The sequence below is a fragment of the Leuciscus leuciscus genome (assembly GCF_965113295.1).
Source record: "Leuciscus leuciscus genome assembly, chromosome: 16".
Classification (NCBI taxonomy): Eukaryota; Metazoa; Chordata; class Actinopteri; order Cypriniformes; family Leuciscidae; genus Leuciscus; species Leuciscus leuciscus.
Genome location: NC_138740.1, coordinates 14,131,609 through 14,150,992, shown reverse-complemented (window position 1 = coordinate 14,150,992; position 19,384 = coordinate 14,131,609). Strand labels below are relative to the sequence as shown.

General features: G+C 37.8%; 1 protein-coding gene and 1 long non-coding RNA gene across 6 annotated transcripts in view; one reads left to right on the top strand and one right to left on the bottom strand.

The window, feature by feature from the left end:
• Window positions 1–19,384, top strand: part of LOC309478043 — a 384,226-nt gene that overhangs the window by 22,170 nt on the left and 342,672 nt on the right. The gene's annotated exons all lie outside the window — the stretch shown is intronic.
• sgcd (sarcoglycan, delta (dystrophin-associated glycoprotein)) overlaps window positions 1–19,384 on the bottom strand; it is a 276,212-nt gene that overhangs the window by 6,413 nt on the left and 250,415 nt on the right. For all 5 annotated transcript variants that reach the window (XM_082141410.1, XM_082141411.1, XM_082141407.1 and 2 more), the window contains exons 6-7: window positions 11,902–11,974; window positions 1,086–1,209 (exon numbers count right to left, since the gene is read on the bottom strand). In XM_082141410.1, coding sequence (XP_081997536.1) covers window positions 1,086–1,209; window positions 11,902–11,974 — 197 coding nt within the window. The remainder of the gene's footprint in view (window positions 1–1,085; window positions 1,210–11,901; window positions 11,975–19,384) is intronic.

Here is a 19,384-nt window from a genome sequence, read left to right as displayed (position 1 = left end):
AGAAGTGTACAAATTGAAATCGAATGATAAATGTACATAAAATGACGAAAAAAGTTATGTATTGTGAATAATAATTATATTTTATCTGTGCATGGTTGTTTTAGTCAAGGCACAACCTCCTCAAACACTAAACATATTTTAAAACTATGAAAGATCGGCTGTATAGTGATATACAGATATATTTTTATGCAAATAAAGATATTTAAAGTGCATTATGATGGCGCATGCAAACATGTTCACTGTTACGGAATTATGATGAAAACGAAACAAAAAACAACAAAATGAGGTTTTATTTTTTCTCCTTCAAACATTTTTAAAATATCTATGTCTGAAATTGTCTGTCAATTTGTAAGAATTATTTTTTTTAATTGGGCATGTGGAAGCACATTTCAGCTTAGTGCAAAAATAAAACAGGTAATTATGAAATACAATTTTTAATAATGTCACACTGCGAAATATAAAGTCCCAATTATGAGAAATAATTTTGCAGCTGTGAGATATAAAGTTGCAATTATGACAAATAAAGTCATAACCGCTTTATTAATTTAGTCTGAAGCTGAAAATGGACCTCCGTAGATTACAGCTATTTGTGCTCTCCCCTAATTATGACTTTTCCATGCCTTAATAACTCTCTCCACTTTTGAAATCATTCCTTAATTGTGAAATACCATTCTTGCTGTGTGTGTAGATCTTTGGAACTGGAGTTTTAACTTAGTTTTAATGGAACATATATTGCATATTAGTTTGATTCATTTAAAAACTTGCTGAAAATTCATTGCAATTCCCATAAACAGATTCCAACTGTATCTCTTAAAAGACCACCAACATCTCATTTATCAACACATTACCAGTCTGTACAATTAAACCACAGATGTTTGAGCCAGATAACTGACATACATATTGTATTACAGCATGAATGTTTAACTAATCGTCTGCTTCCCTCTGAAGATGAGAAGGGGACATATGGATGTACAGTAGATGGAGAGCTTGTTTTGATGACAATTAATAGCAGATGGAAGTGTCACAACACAGAGTATATTAACTACAGCAACCAGGACTCCCAGTACAGAATGAAGGACAGTTACCTCTCCATCTTTTGACTCCAGGCGTAAATCGCTCCTACAGGTCGCTTGGAAATCCCCTGCGTCGGCTTCTATTTTCACTCCTTTAGGTGCCTCCATGTAAAGCGAACGTGTGGGAGACTCCAGCCTGAGCAGAAGACATCACAAAATAGAACGTCTTTTTAAATAAGACCTTCAAATCGGACCAAAATGGCCCAAAATGTTACAGCAATGAAGCTGATGAGACTTTAGTGCTTCAAAGTTCATGATTCCCTGCAGGCAATGCAATTTATGCAATCTCATTTTTATCACCAAATGTAATTGAAAGATTTGTGAGAATATCCAGAGTGTATAATATGAGAATTATGGAACATTCAGTTTCGACATTCAGATGTTAATCAAGACACTTTGGGAATTAGGGTAAAACTTTATTTTACAGTGTCCTTGTTACATGTACTTACCATAGTAATAACAGTAAATTATGCATAATTACATGCAACTAACCCTCAACCAAATCCTAATCCTACCCTAACCCTATAGTAAGTACATGTCATTAATGAATAATTCTCAGTACTTAAATATATAATTACACTGTAACAACACCTTAAAATAAAGTGTAACCGGAATTATATATAGTGGAGTGTTTATTATTCTTTTTTTGGAGTCAGTTTCTGTATAGACATTTACTACATAGAGATCAAAACAAAACTAAAAATATAACATTCCCACCATTATTTCTAAAAGATACATTCATTGAACACACTTTGGCCTTTTGGCCCTGTTTACGCCTGGTATTAAAATGCGTTTTGGTCGATTGGATCACAAGTAGACGAGGGACACATTCCCGTTTACACCTGGTGTTTTAATCCGTCTCTTTTGTCCACTTTCAACCACTTCTGTCCAGATGTCTTTGAGGGGAGGGTCTATTGGTGGGTACAAGTATGAGTTTTTTCAGATCTTTCGATCTAATGGACAAAATAAGCTTGCGCAACTTACACATGAACGCGCCTAGAGACGATGGAGAAACATATGGAGAGCTCCAGCTTTCATTTCTGCTCAGACAGTTGCAAGATCACGCCGAACGCTGTGAGACCATGTTAGAAGTCATGAATGGTGAGAGAACATTGTGCTTGGTACATTTTTCGTCTTCATTCAAATTTGGGTCTACAGCTGACAAAGTTTAAATCCCGTCTGTCTAGCACGCTTCCGTTTGCGCATTAGGTCAGCAGCGGAGAGTCTTTTGTGGCTGTTCGAATGCATTTGACCACATGAGCATTTACACTACGAAAGCAATCCGGTCGAATGCTTTTTGAACTTTCACCTACCTCTAGAAGTGGCAGAAAGTGGACAAACTCAAAACGTTTAGACCACGTTTACACCTGCATTTAGTGACGTCCACTTGTGATCCGGTCGACCAAAACTTAGTATCAGGTTTACAGTAAACAGGGCCTTTTTTTTTGTCATACCCACAATTGTGAGTAAACAATTGTTTTTGCCCAACAGATATTGTAATTAATGAATACAATTCCCAACTTTTTTTTTTTATATTAAAAAAGGACATTTAGTTGGTATATTCAGTAAATAATGCAAGATGAAAGAGTACTCATGTGGCACAATGCAACAAAAAAAAAATATTTTTTATAACATTTTATAAATATATTTATAATATCTAATTATATTTATATTTGATTATATTTTAATAGAAAATTATATTTTTAAAAATGAGTGTTTTACAATAAAATATGTAATAAAACATAATTATAATATATAATAATTATTGTTTAGCTATATTTATAAAATATGTTTTATTTTATAATAATGAAATAGCATGTCTGCATATTATTGCAACAGATAAAAATAATTTCTTAAAAAAAAAAAAAAAGCTTTTGAAAATAGCTTTTTATGCAACTTTGAAAGCAACTGGCGTGATCTTGCAACTGTCTGAGCAGAAATGAAAGCTGGAGCTCTCCATATGTTTCTCCATCGTCTCTAGGCGCGTTCATGTGTAAGTTGCGCAAGCTTATTTTGTCCATTAGATCGAAAGATCTGAAAAAACTCATACTTGTACCCACCAATAGACCCTCCCCTCAAAGACATCTGGACAGAAGTGGTTGAAAGTGGACAAAAGAGACGGATTAAAACACCAGGTGTAAACGGGAATGTGTCCCTCGTCTACTTGTGATCCAATCGACCAAAACGCATTTTAATACCAGGCGTAAACAGGGCCAAAAGGCCAAAGTGTGTTCAATGAATGTATCTTTTAGAAATAATGGTGGGAATGTTCAGCTTTTTATGAAAAACCCACATGATGCAACACAATGACCTGCTAGTTAATGAGCTGTATAAGAGATCTGATTAGCATGTTAGTAGGCGAAGCGAAAGTAAGAAGTGAAAAGATGTGAAGGGCCAATCTGATGCAAATTACTAATAACAATGGGGAAGATGAGGAGACCTAGTTCAGTAGAGATTTAATTGAAAAATCACTTAAAAAAACATTTTATTTCAAAAATAGCCTAGATGGATGCATTAAAAGTTTTTAGGATGGTTACGCCTCATATGAAAGCTATTTAGGAGTTTAAATGTTACAAATCAAAGTAAAATTAGGATCATTAGCTTGATGAAACATGAAAGCATCCTTCATTATCCTGAACCCGGCATTCACCCTTTTGAATTTCAAACAGTCAGCATCTGCGTGATATCGGTATTCACAGGGAGGTGGAGCAGAAACACAGGAGCAGTCAAATAGGAAATTTAAGCAGATTAGGTGACATTGAGTTGGTGCACGGCAGTCGCCCCTACCAGGGATAAAAGGGAGTTGACTAATTTGTCGCAGGTAGAAAAACAAAGGGAAAATCTAATTAACCCCCTCTGGGTTTGAGAGATATATTAGGACAAAGGCAACACAGCATGCATGTGTTCTACTCAGCCAAGGGAATACAGCCCATAGCCTACAAATGCAGCTGCAAAGAAAGAGAAACAGAAAAGGAGTTCAAATAAACCTGTACAGTAGCTTGAACATTAGCATGGCGCTAACCATGTGACTCTGTAAACCTGGGTGCTACCTTAAGGAGCTACTTAAATTTGTTGGTGCCACCTATGCATTCAGCTTGATTCAGTGGTGTTAAATAATATTTCTGAGCACATGAAATGCGTCTTGAATGAAGTCTATTACAAATGTAAATACCTAAAGCATTGGTTAGCATAAACGGTTAGCATTCCAATTCAAATAAAATGCATTTGCTTGGCTGGTGCATATGTCTCATAATTTCTTTTGTTAATGGTTTCCGTTCATGTCCATGTTGGAATCTGCCATGTGTCTGATGACTTTACGCCAAAATACTACAGTTTTTGACTGGATGCACACGTAAACAACTAAAATATAATGAAACATGTTTTCTTCTCCCTTTTAAATCGTATTAAGCCTATATTTACTTTCCTAATAATGCACAATTTAATAGTTAGTTGTGATTTTATAGCATACTGGCATTTAGCTGTCTATTTACATTTAGCCTGCTCACAGCTAATGACAACATTGCTTCTAGCCATGCCATTTTTTTACATGTTACAAGTTTTATGCATTTTAGTCATAATGTGTTTCTCTCAGTCTTGTGCGAACCAGCAAACCTCATACAAAACACAAAACAACAATGCAGACAGGTTAAACAGGTGCCTCCATCAGTTTTCAGCAGTGCCACTAATTTCCATACATTTAGCTTTTTACAGCCTTACACTGCCTTACACCGAGGACTATTTCAAACTTGCTGTTACAATTTTCCATCCCGCCATTGGCTAAGCTGATTATTCCCAGTACATTTATTCAATGATAATGAAAGGACCCAAGGGTGCTGTGACCCTGCGCACGGTGCACAGCATCCACCCAATTACCCCCAGACATACAGGCCTCAACGGGGCTCAGCAAGACAGTTCTGGGCTCTTTTCAACTCAGATTGGAGTGATGGCCAACGGGTCATGAGCAGCGGGCTCGATTCCATGACCAAGCGCATATCGTTAAACAATTACCGCCTCCTTGAGCTGCAGAAGTAGAACGGACATGGCTGTTGAACAGAAAAGATAAGAGATACCACAGAAGCGCTCTTGTTATATTACATGCACACTATAAAATGTGTTTTATGGCCTATTGTTTCACTGTATGCCTCTTTCTCCATTTATACTCACTGTCTTCCCAACTTTTATGGACTGCAAATTTTCCACAGTCAGCCTGTACCTGCCACAGTCCAGTGTCTTAAAAGTGTGATTATTTCTCACTCTTGCCTTATGGGAAAGGAATTGAATAATAAAATGTTAAATCCGTATTGACAACGTAGAATTACAAAGACAAAACCGTTTTGTGCTGAAAGCCACACAATTCCAAATTGCTACCTGCCAAGCCTTTCAATCTAATGAAAAAGGGAGTGAATTTTACTTCAGCCCGGATGGAGAGCATGTCATGCAAAACAATAAAACAAAGGGTCAAAATTTCAGTTCATATTCAGTCAAGAAAGACGCTGGGATATGAAAAACATCATATCTAAAAAAATAATCAAGCATCAGTCAAAACTCAAAGGGCACTATCATACACCCGGCGCAATGCAGCGCCAAGCGCGACGCAAGTGTTTTTTGCTGGTTTCAGCCCGACGCAGTTATCATTTTCACGTCCTGCGCCACGTTGTTTAAATAGCAAACGCATTTGGGCCCATTTGTGCGCCCATTTGTGCACTGGTCTGAAAACGAGGTGTGTCCGTCATGGCGCGATCGCAACTGGCATTTAAAGGGAATGGGAGATGAGACTCTGATTGGTTTAACGCACGGAAATCACAAAACACACCCATTACTCATTAAGAGAATAGGGACAACCCTTTTAGACCATGCGTCTGGCACGCCGTACGCTTTAGACCATGCGCTTAGATCGTTAAAATAGGGCCCAAAAAACTCTTCAAACATTGATGATGTCCGAGAGTCTCGACTCAAAGATTAAAATCACAAAACTTGGAGATAAAGTGTCATGCCAAGTCTTTGTCGTGTGAAGAATTTAAAGGCACTGTCAGTAAATACAAGAAGGTTTATAATATCCAGGGATAGCTATCTGTTAGCATTCTCATTTACCTCAATGGCACTTGTTTGGCTAGCGCAGGACCCACAACCTGATGTAAAAGGCAGCAGACAATTAAAAATATCCATTTCCAAGAAAATCCATGTCCATTTCATGCTTTTAAGAGTCCTCCAAAAAAGAATCAGGCACTGTTGGCTCGGTAGTCTTAACTGGTCTCCCAGCTTGGTCAGGCTGATTTGTTGGCTGATTTTAGAGAGACTTTGTGGCTTTTTATCTGTACCAGCTGAGATAGTCCATCTTAAAGCAGCTAAGACCAGTTTAAAGTAGTCTCAGACTCAGACGTCATGGCCACATGCATGAGGCACACAAAATGTGAAACAGTATGTGAAGTTTGCGGTACCATTTTTGAAGTAAACTTGCTCAATGTTCTTGAATGAATAATTTATTAGATGCACACTGGTGTGTACAAAACTAACTGTGATTGATTGACTTACATAATGGTCAGACCTCATCTTGGGTCCAAACAAGCTTATGCTTGTTTAAGCATTGTTTCAGATTAGGAAGTCACGGTTCGGTACGTACCTCGGTTTTGGGGTCACGGTTCGATATGAGTTCGGTACAGCAGCAAAAAGCAACAAATCCCCAATGCTAGGTTTCTTTTCATTTATTTTGAACAGACAGTAGTGCAAATTACAGTTTGTTCCACCTAGAGTTATTTAGTCCCCCTGAGGTAGTTGGTACAGAACAGCCTCCTTTAGTGTATTAAACACTAAGCAGTAAACAGAATGCACTCTTGTATAGTCTTTTTTTTGTAGGGCTGATAAAAAACCAAAAGTTATTTGGTCACAATCAGCAACAAAACTGAAAAGTATCTCTTGTGTTATAAAAGTACAAAATAGAATAAAGAATAAAAACTTGTGTAGAGATTCATTTTTGCACTCCTTTTTCTGCCTAGTTATGGTGATTGTCGCATCTGGATGATGTCGTCTGCCCACCCCCCTCATTATATCGGTGGAAAAAATGTATGGTCATACAGATCATCATAGACATCATTCGAAACTGTAAAGGGTCTATTTTTATTTCTGTACACTCAAAATGAAAATAAAACATTGTGTTTTTGTAAAATAAAGAAAACAACAGAATGCCGTTTTCTGCCAGTTAGTGGAGCGTGACCCAAACAATAATCGGAACATCTCGGTTACGTATATAACCCTCGATCCCCGAAGGAGGGAAGGAAGACGTTACGTCAGAACGGAACTGACGAATTGGGATCTCACCTGAGAGCCCAATCACCTTTGAGTGTAAACTAAACGAGCCAATGCATATTGGCGTGCGAGATTTGCACTGATTTGCATCGACCGTGAAAGGGAACTGAGCGTATAGGCTATACTAGAAAGCTCTTGTGTGCAATCTGAACTCTTGTTTTGGGTTGGTGCATAGATCATCTCGTCTTCTTCTGCTCTTTTTCCTGTTATGGAAGTTAGCAAACAGCGTTGCATTACCGCGCACGCCCCCTTCTGGATTGGAGTGTGGATCACCTGTGACTGACTGTGTTCATCCACTGACTGTGTGCACAGAAACCGTGACGATTCGGGACAAATACATGTACCGTTACGCCCTTAATATCTTTTATAGCTTTTGGGTTGGTTTTTGTGACAGAGAGCCAGTGAGAGACTCCCCTTGTAGACTTGTGTTTTTCATGAATGACTCCATTGCTGGTAGTTATAGGATCTACAGTACCAGCAGATGCTTTTTCATAATTTACAGAGCCTATAGGCTCAGAACACCTTTTTTTCAGTTATATCTGTCAAGTAATAGGGACATTTTAGGCATACTATAAAAAATAAAAAATAAATGCTTACAGAATCTTTAAATTACACCTCTGTCTGTGATCGGAATATTTCTCTTTCATTCAGGTTATCATCATAGGATGACATCTTTTACCTCTGCTTTCCCTCAAAGGTAGTTGAGGCTCTCAATTAAATTAATTACATGATATGCTGATTAACTAATCACATTATTTGCATATATCAATTGTATGTTTTACTAAGGCAAGCCCACAAATAAAGATTAATCAAGAAATGAAACACTTTAGGAAAATGATTAAAGCATGAAACTGATTTTACATGAAGTAATTTTTAGAAGTATCATCCATCCATTCTCTAAACCACTTATCCTCCTTACACTATATAAAAAATTCTGCCTTAAATTTTAATGTGCAATTAACTTGAATGTTTAAGTCATTTCAACTTAAATTACATTAAACGGACTGAAAAAAATGAGTTGAATCGTACTTTTTTTTACATTGTACTGCAGGGTTGCGGGTAGAAGCATCATTATATTATATTATATTATATTATATTATATTATATTATATTATATTATATTATATTATATTATAATAAATAAAAGCCTAAATTATATCTGTTCATCATATAAAGTATTATGTCTCTTCAGAAAACATGGATTAAATCAATGGATTCATATACAGTAGTTAACTTTTTTAACGTCTTTATTACATTTAATACTTTAAAATTTGTTTATGTGGACTTCCAATGGATGGACAAGAATAATGAGATGATATTAAAAATATCTTCATTTGTGTTCTGAAGATGAAGGAAAGACTTTGGAACGATTTTTTGCTTTCCCTTTAATGATAAAACATGACAAACTCCAACAAATCTCCAAACAATTTTTTGTCTGTTACATTTTCTCCTGAACTAGTTAAAGGGATATTTCAAATGTAAAATTCTGTTACTCACTTTCCTGTTGTTCCAAACCTGTATGAGTTTCTTTCTTCTGTTCAACCCAAAAGAAGATATTCTGAAGAATGTTGGTAACCAAACAGTTGAAGGTAACCATTGACTTCCATAGTATTTTTTCCCCTGTGAAAGTCAATGGCTACCGTCAAATGTTTGATTACCAACATTCTTCAAAATATCTTCTTTCGTGTCCTCAGACAGGGTTATATCAACTTGAGGGTGAGTAAGTGATGACAAAATAAAAATTTGAGGGTGAACTATCCCTTTAAACACAGTCCTGTTAACAGTTATTCAGGGAGATTTCACCCTTCATTTTGATTGATGGCTGTCAGTGTGTTGTCCTTGTTCATCACAGAAAGCTTGATAAGCCACAACACATGTCTGTGCTAGTGGCTTTACTTCTGCTTGCTCCATCAGCAGAACAGACAGGAATGGGCCAGTGATGTGTTTGTGTGTGCGCGGGCCGTTCATGAGGAGCCCGTCTCCCCACCGGCCATTTATTGCTCATTATTTCCTGCTAAATGTGCATTCACTGCCATATCTGACCCAGTTGCCAATGCTCTGCCGTTCATGTTCGCCTACTGCTTGGGGTATTGGCATTGCACTTCACGTGTTTGTTTTAGTTAATGAGAATCTACTTTAATTAGATTTTGATGAGCATCCAGGCTTCGATCAGGACAGAAAAGCACGTCCGTCCAAGAGAGGAGGTGCCAGCGACACGCACATTGATCTTCCTTTGTCTGCATGTATACAACATTACTTGGATCGAGCCCTGGTCTTAATGAGTAGCTTCACCACGGGTAAACTGTACTTTACAGCGCCAGCACTTTCTCCAAAGAGGCCTCAGATACTACGCAGAGACCAGGGACATATTTTGTTTGTGACATTTGGCGACAAAGGCAGAAAATAACACTTAAATTGGGTGTAATTGCTCAAAGCTTTCAGAGCAAAGAGCAAGAGCGATTATCCCCTCAAGAACTCTCATAATGCGCGGCCTGATCTTTGGAAGCGGCGTGTTGGAGGAGTTTGGAATTTTATCCAAACCATTATTACACGACAATGACATCAGTCTAATTTATAACTCTTATCTTCTCCCACCATAACGCTGACCAATAATAACCGTGGAACAATGTATCTGATTGAATTTAAAAAGCCTGCAATAATAGGGAACATTTGTCTGGATTTAGACTGCCTTCGAAAGCTTAGAAAAGGACATAAACTCTATTCAAAGCAATTGTAAACCATTAAAATCACAGAGCACTGACATCCTGTTTGTTTTACGAGTAGCCTACCTTAGACAAGATAGTATTGAAATATCATGACAACTGTCTGTACCAAAACATCCATTTGTGTATTTCTCAAATAAGCAGTGTAGGATAGGTTTCCGAATTTCCATGCGACTGTCTTTGCAACGGATAGTGATGCATTTAAAAGACGGTAATACAAATTTTGCACCCCCCCTTCCTCTCTGCTGTCGGAAACAGCTTACAGAGGTGCTCTATAATCTGCTGTCAGCCAGACGCATACGCTAAAAACCTAAATTTAGGGGTAAGTGGAATTTGCACAAATGTCATGCTTTATTTCCTTCCTTTGTAGCTTTCAACAGAGACATGTGTAGTGCTTGCTGGAAAAGAATCATTTTTCCCCGCAATCTTTGATCATTACGCTCTGTGTGGGAAATTGCAATCGACGTGCAATCATCTCCCTATGCAGCTCGGTAGCACGCCTCTGGATCTGGCGTCTTCTGCAGCTGTACTTTAGTGAAGGGCTTGCTGTTAATGATTTGGATAATACTAGCAGATGCAGATCTATAAACAGCATATTTAAAAAAAAAAAAGCCGCTTTAGCGAGATACCTAAAGTGTTCTTAAATGGTTCATAATTTTCATCAGTGTCATGGCTTTAGATTCAAGCACAAACACACACAAACACAGCAAAATAGCATTTTGATTTTAGTAATCAGTAGTTTTTTTCTCAGTAAAAAATAAAACAAATACTTAAACCAAGCACGTGCTATCAGTACCATGTTGATTATATTCTAATATTAGAATTTTTAGAACACTATCAGCCAATATTGTTTGGATTGGATATTTAATCATTTCCCCTGTTTTTTATTTATTCAGAAAAATAAATACATGCAATTATTTTGAATATATTTGCTGTCATGCACTGCTCAGTTAAAGTAAATTGTTAAAAGATACTAATAATTAAATAAAATTACTAAATTCACTCGTGGCAATTCATTTTAGCTTTTATTGTTTACTTATTTAAACAAAATGGTACATATTGTTTAGTTATTTAGACTAAATGGTATATATCAGCCAATTATGAATCAGCCATACCATGAAAGTAATTATCAACTTGTCAATCTGTATCTGCCATAATTTTAACATTCTTTAAACAAGATAAATTTACTTGAGAAACAAAATTGTGTAAGATATGAAGATCTTTTTAGAGAATATCTTGAAGTTTATTTTTCTTAGCCTATTGACTTTTTTTTCCCTCCTCACCAAATGACACTAAATTTAGTTTACACCAACATATGTTATACTTTCTACTTTCCAAACTGTCTAAATAAACTCGACATAACCTCGAAATATAAAAGCCATAATGACTTACACAAATATTCTTCTTATTATTTAAAGCTTTATAAAATATAATCAGTGGCTTCCGTTGTCATGAAAAATCAGGTCTCACCTGACATTGGGTCTCTGTTAACTATCAGTTCATGATTATACTAATTACATACGGACAATGCTAATTTAAAATATGTATAGGTTACTATATAGTGCATTATAAAACCAATTGAACATTTCTTTCACATCATAAACTGTTAATTACTTATTAACAATACTAAAAATAATAATAGCCTATAAAGTGAATAACTGAACATCATTACATTCTTTTATAACTGAAACATTTGGACATGTAATTACAGTGTATTTAGAGAAAATGAAAACACCTTGGATGGAACACCTAATCAGAATCCAGAAATCAATAATGACATCATATTTTTTTAACGGTCTTACCGTAACTCTTTGAAGGGCTCAGCCCTCACATGCGGGGTCTCCACTGAGTTACTGAACACTGCACCCTCTGCTCCTGCAAACACAATCCGACATGTACAATCTCAGTCATGCTCTGAACGAAGCAACGGTCCACATGCTAAAATCAATGGACATAATCTGTGAAGCTCCTGTATTGATCCATACAGTCTGGCTGTGTCCCTGCGGATGTGACCTAAAGTTGAGCCACCGAAAACCTTTTCACCAGGCTTTGCTGAAGCAGTTACGTCACGGGTTACAGCCTCAGATTCGATCAATAGGCTTCGGTAAGGGCTGTGGAGGGGCGCCTTGGAATGCTAATGCTAATTTGGAGTCCTCCTGTAAACTACACCTACAGCTCAATACAATAGTAAGTGTGATTTTCCTCTTGTAGACTCTAAAGGACGATCTGACACAAACCTCAAAAACTTTTTGACACCAAAAGGACCATGACTAACAGAATAGCATGGCTTGAGTGCTTTAGGAGTGTGTGTACAGCTCCGATGTTTCCCGTGGAGATGCTCTCAAATTACAGTGCATCCTAGGAGGCTGAAGTGTTCCTAAAAAGGTTGCCACAAGGCCTATCTCAGGGGGGAGTGCTACCATTTGGCTTAATGGCTGCTCCGGGAGGTGTAAGATCTGTTGCCCACATATAGGTTGTGAGATCAACTGTGGATGGATTTGTTCCAAAATATCAGGAGGGGGCAAAACAGGGTTCTCAGCTGGTGTTTTATTCCAATAAGGAGATGGTTTCATCTTAGTACAGCTCACCGCAGGGGACAGATTTAGAGTCACAAATATGATTTGACTAATTGAACGAATTCAAACATCAGAAGACAAACATCAGAGCATCTGTTCAAACGTCAGTACAATCACTATGAAATCAATAGTTATTACACCAGCATCACTGTGAAAAACATTTGTAAGGATGAAAATCAACATAGACTTTTGGTCTCTTGTTCCAACCCCCTCTTTCATTTGGAATAAAGGCACAAAGAACACAAAGAACAACACAGCTTTGTGTAACGACTGAGACAAATCAGACACAATTCTTTGTTAAATTTAACAAATCATTTTTAAAACTCACTCTGGGATATATAGAACCATGACCACCATCAGATAAGATGGTTTTATTGCTGTTAAAAATGTTGTCATGAGGTCAAGACAGAGGCCATTGGAAAGACAGAAACAGACCTTAAAACAGACTTTCCTGCATTCATTTATAGACGAATTGATCTATAAATGAACATGCATCCCAGAACATTGTGTGAATGGATTTACTGTCTTGTGTAGTGTCTTTTAATGATATTATTTTTTTATACTGTGTATTTTATGATCGAACCAACGGTCAAAGGTCAACCTCTCCTATACAATGTTTGGTCTCTATAAATTGGTACTTTGAAGATCGAAATGATCGTGTACAGTATATGATATGTTGATAGCTGCGCAATATATTAGTATCACAAGAATCTTTCATAGTTTCTTCATCAGCAACCAATCCAGCTGCAAATGAGCACGCTTGAAAAAAAAGATCCATACTGTAAATTGCCAACAGAGGAATTTTCCCACTTGGAAATTCCACCTTTCTCATTGGTCAAGCAAACCCGGAAAGGTGGGACTTTGCTCAGGCTTTATTAGAGACAAATTCACAGTGACCCTCCCTCTTCTTTTTCTGGCCTCTAATGCTGCTTCTTTGAGTTGATGTCTGTGGGGACTCCCACAGGGGCCCATGGGCGCCGGCAGGCCTTGACCACAGCCTGCTACGCCTTCACTCTCCCAACAGAGTCAGACTGTAATTTCTTCATTCCAACTCAGAAGAAAACTGCAACTTTACTATCATTAAATAGACAACCATCAACTCTTCCGACTTCCTCCCTTCTCCTGGTTGCTCGGCGTGGCCTCTACAGACTAGGGCTGGCAGGCCACGGTCTGCACTCCAGCCATGTGCTCATAGAGACAAAGAGAACTTTCAAGCAGAACAGAGACAAACAAACCTTGCAAATTCATCGCCATTTCTTCATTCAACACAGAAGAAATCGTTTGAAACTCATGGAACCATCAGAAGCCTTCTTCAGGAACTTCACGAAATGCTTTCACTGCAAAGGCCATGCAAGTATACATTTAATGAGGTGCACTGAAAATAATAAGCTGATGGTTCTTTTCATAGTTAGATTAATCTTTTCCATAACTTCATTCCCTGTTTACGGTTTTATCCTGTCACTTTCTATTTTACCCATGTATGTGTGATTGTGTGATTGTGCGAATGTGTATATGTTTAGATTAGTTGTGTTTGTGATTTAGTTAATAAAACTTGTGCACAATACTTATTTGGTTCTAATTCTCTGACTACAGGCTCTTAGTAGTAATGTACAGTAAGAAAGACATTTCCCTCCCCCGAAAATGAACATTTCTTAGAATTAATAAACAATTAACACCAATTCACGGGACGAATAGGGTGATTGATTGTAATATCAATTTTATTACATTAAAGTAATTCTATTAACTGATCCAAATATGCATAATTAATTATTACAAGTTATGATTGAATATTGATATTTATGTTGAGATAATTTGCTACATTTGAAATATAAATATTTTGTAACATAAATGTCTTTACTATACTTTTGATCAATTTAGTGTGTTCTTGCTGAATAAATGCATTACCAAAAAAAAAAAAAAAAAAAGTGTTAAGTGTTACTATTACTACTTCTAAATATGTGACCCTGGATCACAAAACCAGTCACAAGTCACATGGGTATATTTGTGGCAATAGCCAACAATAATTTTTTTTGGTCAAAATGATCAATTTTTCTTTTATGCCAAAACTCATTAGGATATTAAGTAAAGATCATGTTCCATGAAGATATTTAGTAAATTTCCTACAGTAAATATATAAAACATTTATTTTTGTGAGTGAATGCAGCACAATCATGAACATAAATGTACAACTTTAAAGGCGATTTTCTCAATGTTTAGATTTTTTTTGCACCCTCAGATTCCCGATTTTCAATAGTTGTATCTCTGCCATATATTCTCCTATCCTAACAAACCATACATCAATTGAAAGCTTGTTTATTCATGATTTTTATTTATTTATGACTGGTTTTGTGGTCCAGGGTCACATATATAGATGAGCTCTTAGAGAAACAATGTTTCTTCGGCTAATACTGAAAAGTACAGTAGAATTCAAGTAACTGAGGTGTGTGAAGAACTATTTCTCTTAAAGGTAAATATATACATCAACATGCCATGTAATACAAATTATAATAAAATAATTTGTTACATTTATATAGTGCTTTTCTGAGTACTCAAAGCGCTTTACATAGAAGGGGGAATCTCCTCAACCACCACCAATGTGCAGCATCCACCTGGATGATACAACGGCAGCCATATTGCACCAGAATGCCTATCACACACCAGCTTATTGGTGGAGAGGAGACAGTGATGAAGCCAATCAATATATGGGGATGATTAGGAGGCCGTGATGGACAGAGGCCAAGGGGCAAATTTGGCCAGGATGCCGGGGTTACACCCCTACTTTTTTTCGAAGGACATCCTGGGATTTTTAATGACCACAGAGAGTCAGGACCGCGGTTTAATATCTCATCCGAAGGACATGAAGGAATTCATGTGCCTGTGATAACATCGCCTTTGGAGTAATAGAGGAAGCTGGACGGGCTACGTATGTAATCAGATACACATCTCTCCTGTGGCACATTGGGTGGGCTTGTTCTTAGAGAATAGCTGGAGGCGGGCCACGGCAGATTCCATCAAGGTCGGGAATCACTCCAAGGCACAGCAACAAAACGGCCATACCTTAAGGCCTTGGGACTTTGCAGAACATGAAAAACAAGTTTATCATCTATACTGTATGAAAATGATACTCCTCTGCGAATCGAAATACCTACTCCTCTCTGGCAATAACATAGATTATGGTGGCAGCTTTAGAAGACAACACTTCGAGATGGCATGCAGATATATGGGCCTTATGAATGGCAGGTAGATTATGAAAAGCTCAGTGGTCACCAGTGGATTCATTTATGGCCATATAAGAAGTTTTGTTTGCAGAGAGGCACTCATGGCTTGAAGTCATGCAGAGAAATAAAGAAAATTGGACAAATATTTAATGCCTGCTAGATTTTTTCATCACTTTTTTTGTCCAAAATGTTTACCAAAAAAGAAACAACAAATCTCTAATTTATAAGTATTCACCCCCTTTAATATGATGGAAAGGGGTGTGATGTGATCATCATTGGTGCTGCCAATTTGTTTTAGAAGTCATAAATGTTAAAAAAGATGTTAAAATGGACTGTGCTATAAATCTGGGGAGTCCAATTCATTTTGAGTCAGTATTATGGGTCAGCTTATATCAACAAGAAGTTAGAAGTTAGAAATTGAAAAGCTCAAAGCATGTATAGTTACAAGAAGATTTCCAAGGCAGAAAGTGATCTCAGCTGAAGGAGAATGGAGTGCATATAAAAACTGCTGTCTGGGTATGTGCAAACTATGAAGTCAGCTGGAAGAAGGCTTTATCTGGAGAGACAAGAATCAAGCTTTTGGCCATCAGACTAAATGGCATGTTTGGCAAGACAGACACTTCTTATCAGAAACTTAACATCCCTGCCATGAAGCACGATGATGGCTGCCACAGCATCATACTATGGAGATGCTTCTCTTTAACTTGGGAGATTTGTTTTCTGGCAAGATTTAAATCAAATCTTCTGAAGAGACATGCTTGATTTAAATGATGAACAGATATAATTAGGCTACTATTCACATATAAACATTTATCAGCGCACATACAGAGCACATCAAATATGGTAAATGAAAGCTCCCTTGTACTTGACACACAAGAACAAACCTCACTGATTCTCGCATTTCAGCTTTAGTTTCTGCAAAACAATTTCATTCGTTTTTTATCACTCTACACATTTGCAAAAATTATCAATGGCATTTTGTTGGCCAAAATTGGGAACAGCATTAGATTTTATTAACTTCCTGAACTGCACAAAACAAAAATCTCCATTTAGAATCACAGATGCACAATTTCTTATACAAAAGTGCTATACAGTGAAATAATCACTTAAGCAATAAAAGTGCAAATCACTTTGGTCTGTGTCTGTATTTGTGGGCCCAGTGCTTTGTTACACCAATGGCTGAAACATTTCAACAGAATATCTGCTTCTGTTTCACTTTTTATGAATGAACAAATAATATGTGGCTGTCTTGTAGAGGTGACGCTTCCCACAATACACAATTCACTGGCTCGCGGAAAGTGCTGCTGTTCAAAGATGCTAATTAAAGTTTCTAACTTGTATTTATAACACTTTTACAGAGCTCAAGGTCGCTTTACAGCAAAGGTTATACTGTATGAGTATATACATGACATACATGTCTTAAAGATGCAAAACACACTGTTGTTATTTAACAATTGAATGACCATGCAGATTTACCCTTTAAAGATGAAGTGTTCTAGCAATTTCTGTGCCAGTAGCATCACCGGAATTGCAAGAATAAACACTAACTCGCATTGATGTTCCCTCCATTTTTGAGCCATGGCTAACTTAGGTTCTTTATTTTATTTCCTGTTCATTTTTCTGCCATTGTGTAAACAATCAAATTATGATTAATGGACAAATCTGCTTCTACATCCATCTGAAAGCCAGTCCAAAGGCAGAATTATACAAGAGATTTTCAGAGCATCCACACAAAGCCACTGATGGAACATGACACGTGTTGCTTCTGTTGTGACCGGGAGGATTACGCACATGGCAGACAATTACCAAATGCCAATCGCTATCAACAATCTGAAAATCGCTTAGCTTGAGCCGCCAAAGAGGAATTATCAACTTTTTACAGTTCTCCTCAATCCTTTGTACTAAAAGCAACAAAATATTGTGGATCTTTTCAGAAATATGCACCAGAGGACAGCTAAAGAGAAATTGGATTTGAATCAGACTTCAGTCATGACACCTTTCGGAGTGGATTACATTCAACCAGCATTTGTTGGCATGGGGCATGAAATATACATGACTTGATTTTGGCGGATGAGATCTGCTGCGCTGCTACTGCTACTGCTGCTGCTGCTGATGATGAGCAAATACAATAATTTGCTCAGCTTAGTCAAAAATAACAGACAAAGGAAAGACTGCTGCAATAAATGGTAGAACCCCTGTAGCAGATCTCTACAGGTGGCACTGGGGAGGAGGACGGATAACTTTCACATTGTGCAGAGTGCCGATTTCAGGTACGATATATATGGTTACGCGGATTTGGAAAAACTTCTGACTGGCTGGTGCCGCGCCGTTGAAAGAACCAATCAGCGTTCGGTTGGAGTTCCATGCCTGAACTATGTATATATCAGACATTGAACTTTTAGGTTATATTTGAGAGATCATTGTTTTCCATACATTTCTATAAATGTCATATTTGCATGGCACCGGGGCCAGCTGTGTCTCGTTCAGAAAGTAAAAGAGCGGGCAGTGGGAGGATTCCTGGGAGGAAAACAGGTCTATCTGTGCATCCCAGAAATCGACTTCAGATCAGCTGGATCACCCGGGGGATAAATGCACCGCAATTGCACACTCCACCTGAGGAATCTCTGTTTACCCTTTGGCTGCCCCACCATAGAGGGTAGTAAGAGTGGAGTGAAGCAGCTTCGGGCAGTAAAAGGTGACTTCCACGACTTTGTGACCTCCTCATGTACCTCCGGGAAGAAAGGTACTGCGGCAGGACAATTCTGTGAAGCATGCCCTGCACCGAGAAACCAATCGTCCAACCGCAAGCATTCAGGGCAGGGTGGAGTGTTCCACTCAAGCCCAATGCTCGCAGCGGCCCGGGAAAGCATGGCCATCAACTCTGGGTCCGACTCAACCACTCTCCCAGAAGGGTGCAGCACTGCTGAGTCTTCATCCCATCAACAATCAACCATCAACAATCTCTGCCTAGCGTGTTAAAGGCTGTCGTGGCTGTCAGACAAGATCAGGAAGCAACAGCATCCAGAAAAACACAGGTGGAATTCCATCTTGAAAAAGGCGCAATGTTTTGCTTTTTTAGGGAATCTTCTCTATTGTGTTGAAGCACCCAGAGGCAAAATTGCTGCACTCATCTGTGCACCTTGATGAATGCACCTTTTCTACAGTGGAAGAACATCTCCTCTCTAGCAAAGGGAAATGGAAGAGCAAGTAAAGACAACCGCTCGGCTCCGAAGCAAAAAGCTGAATGAGTGAGTTGCCAGCCAGCTTACCGTATGTCCGGGGGAGTGGCTTGGCATGCAAATCTCACTCCCCAATCATCATTGGCCAGTTTTCTTACTACCCGAAGGTGACTGGGCTCCCAAGGGAGACCCGATACATCAGTATAGACGTAGCGTTGAATGTGACTGGTATGTATAGTAATAATTAAGTTTTCTTTACAGACTACATAAATAATAATAAAAAAAAAACAACAACAATACTTACAATGGGAG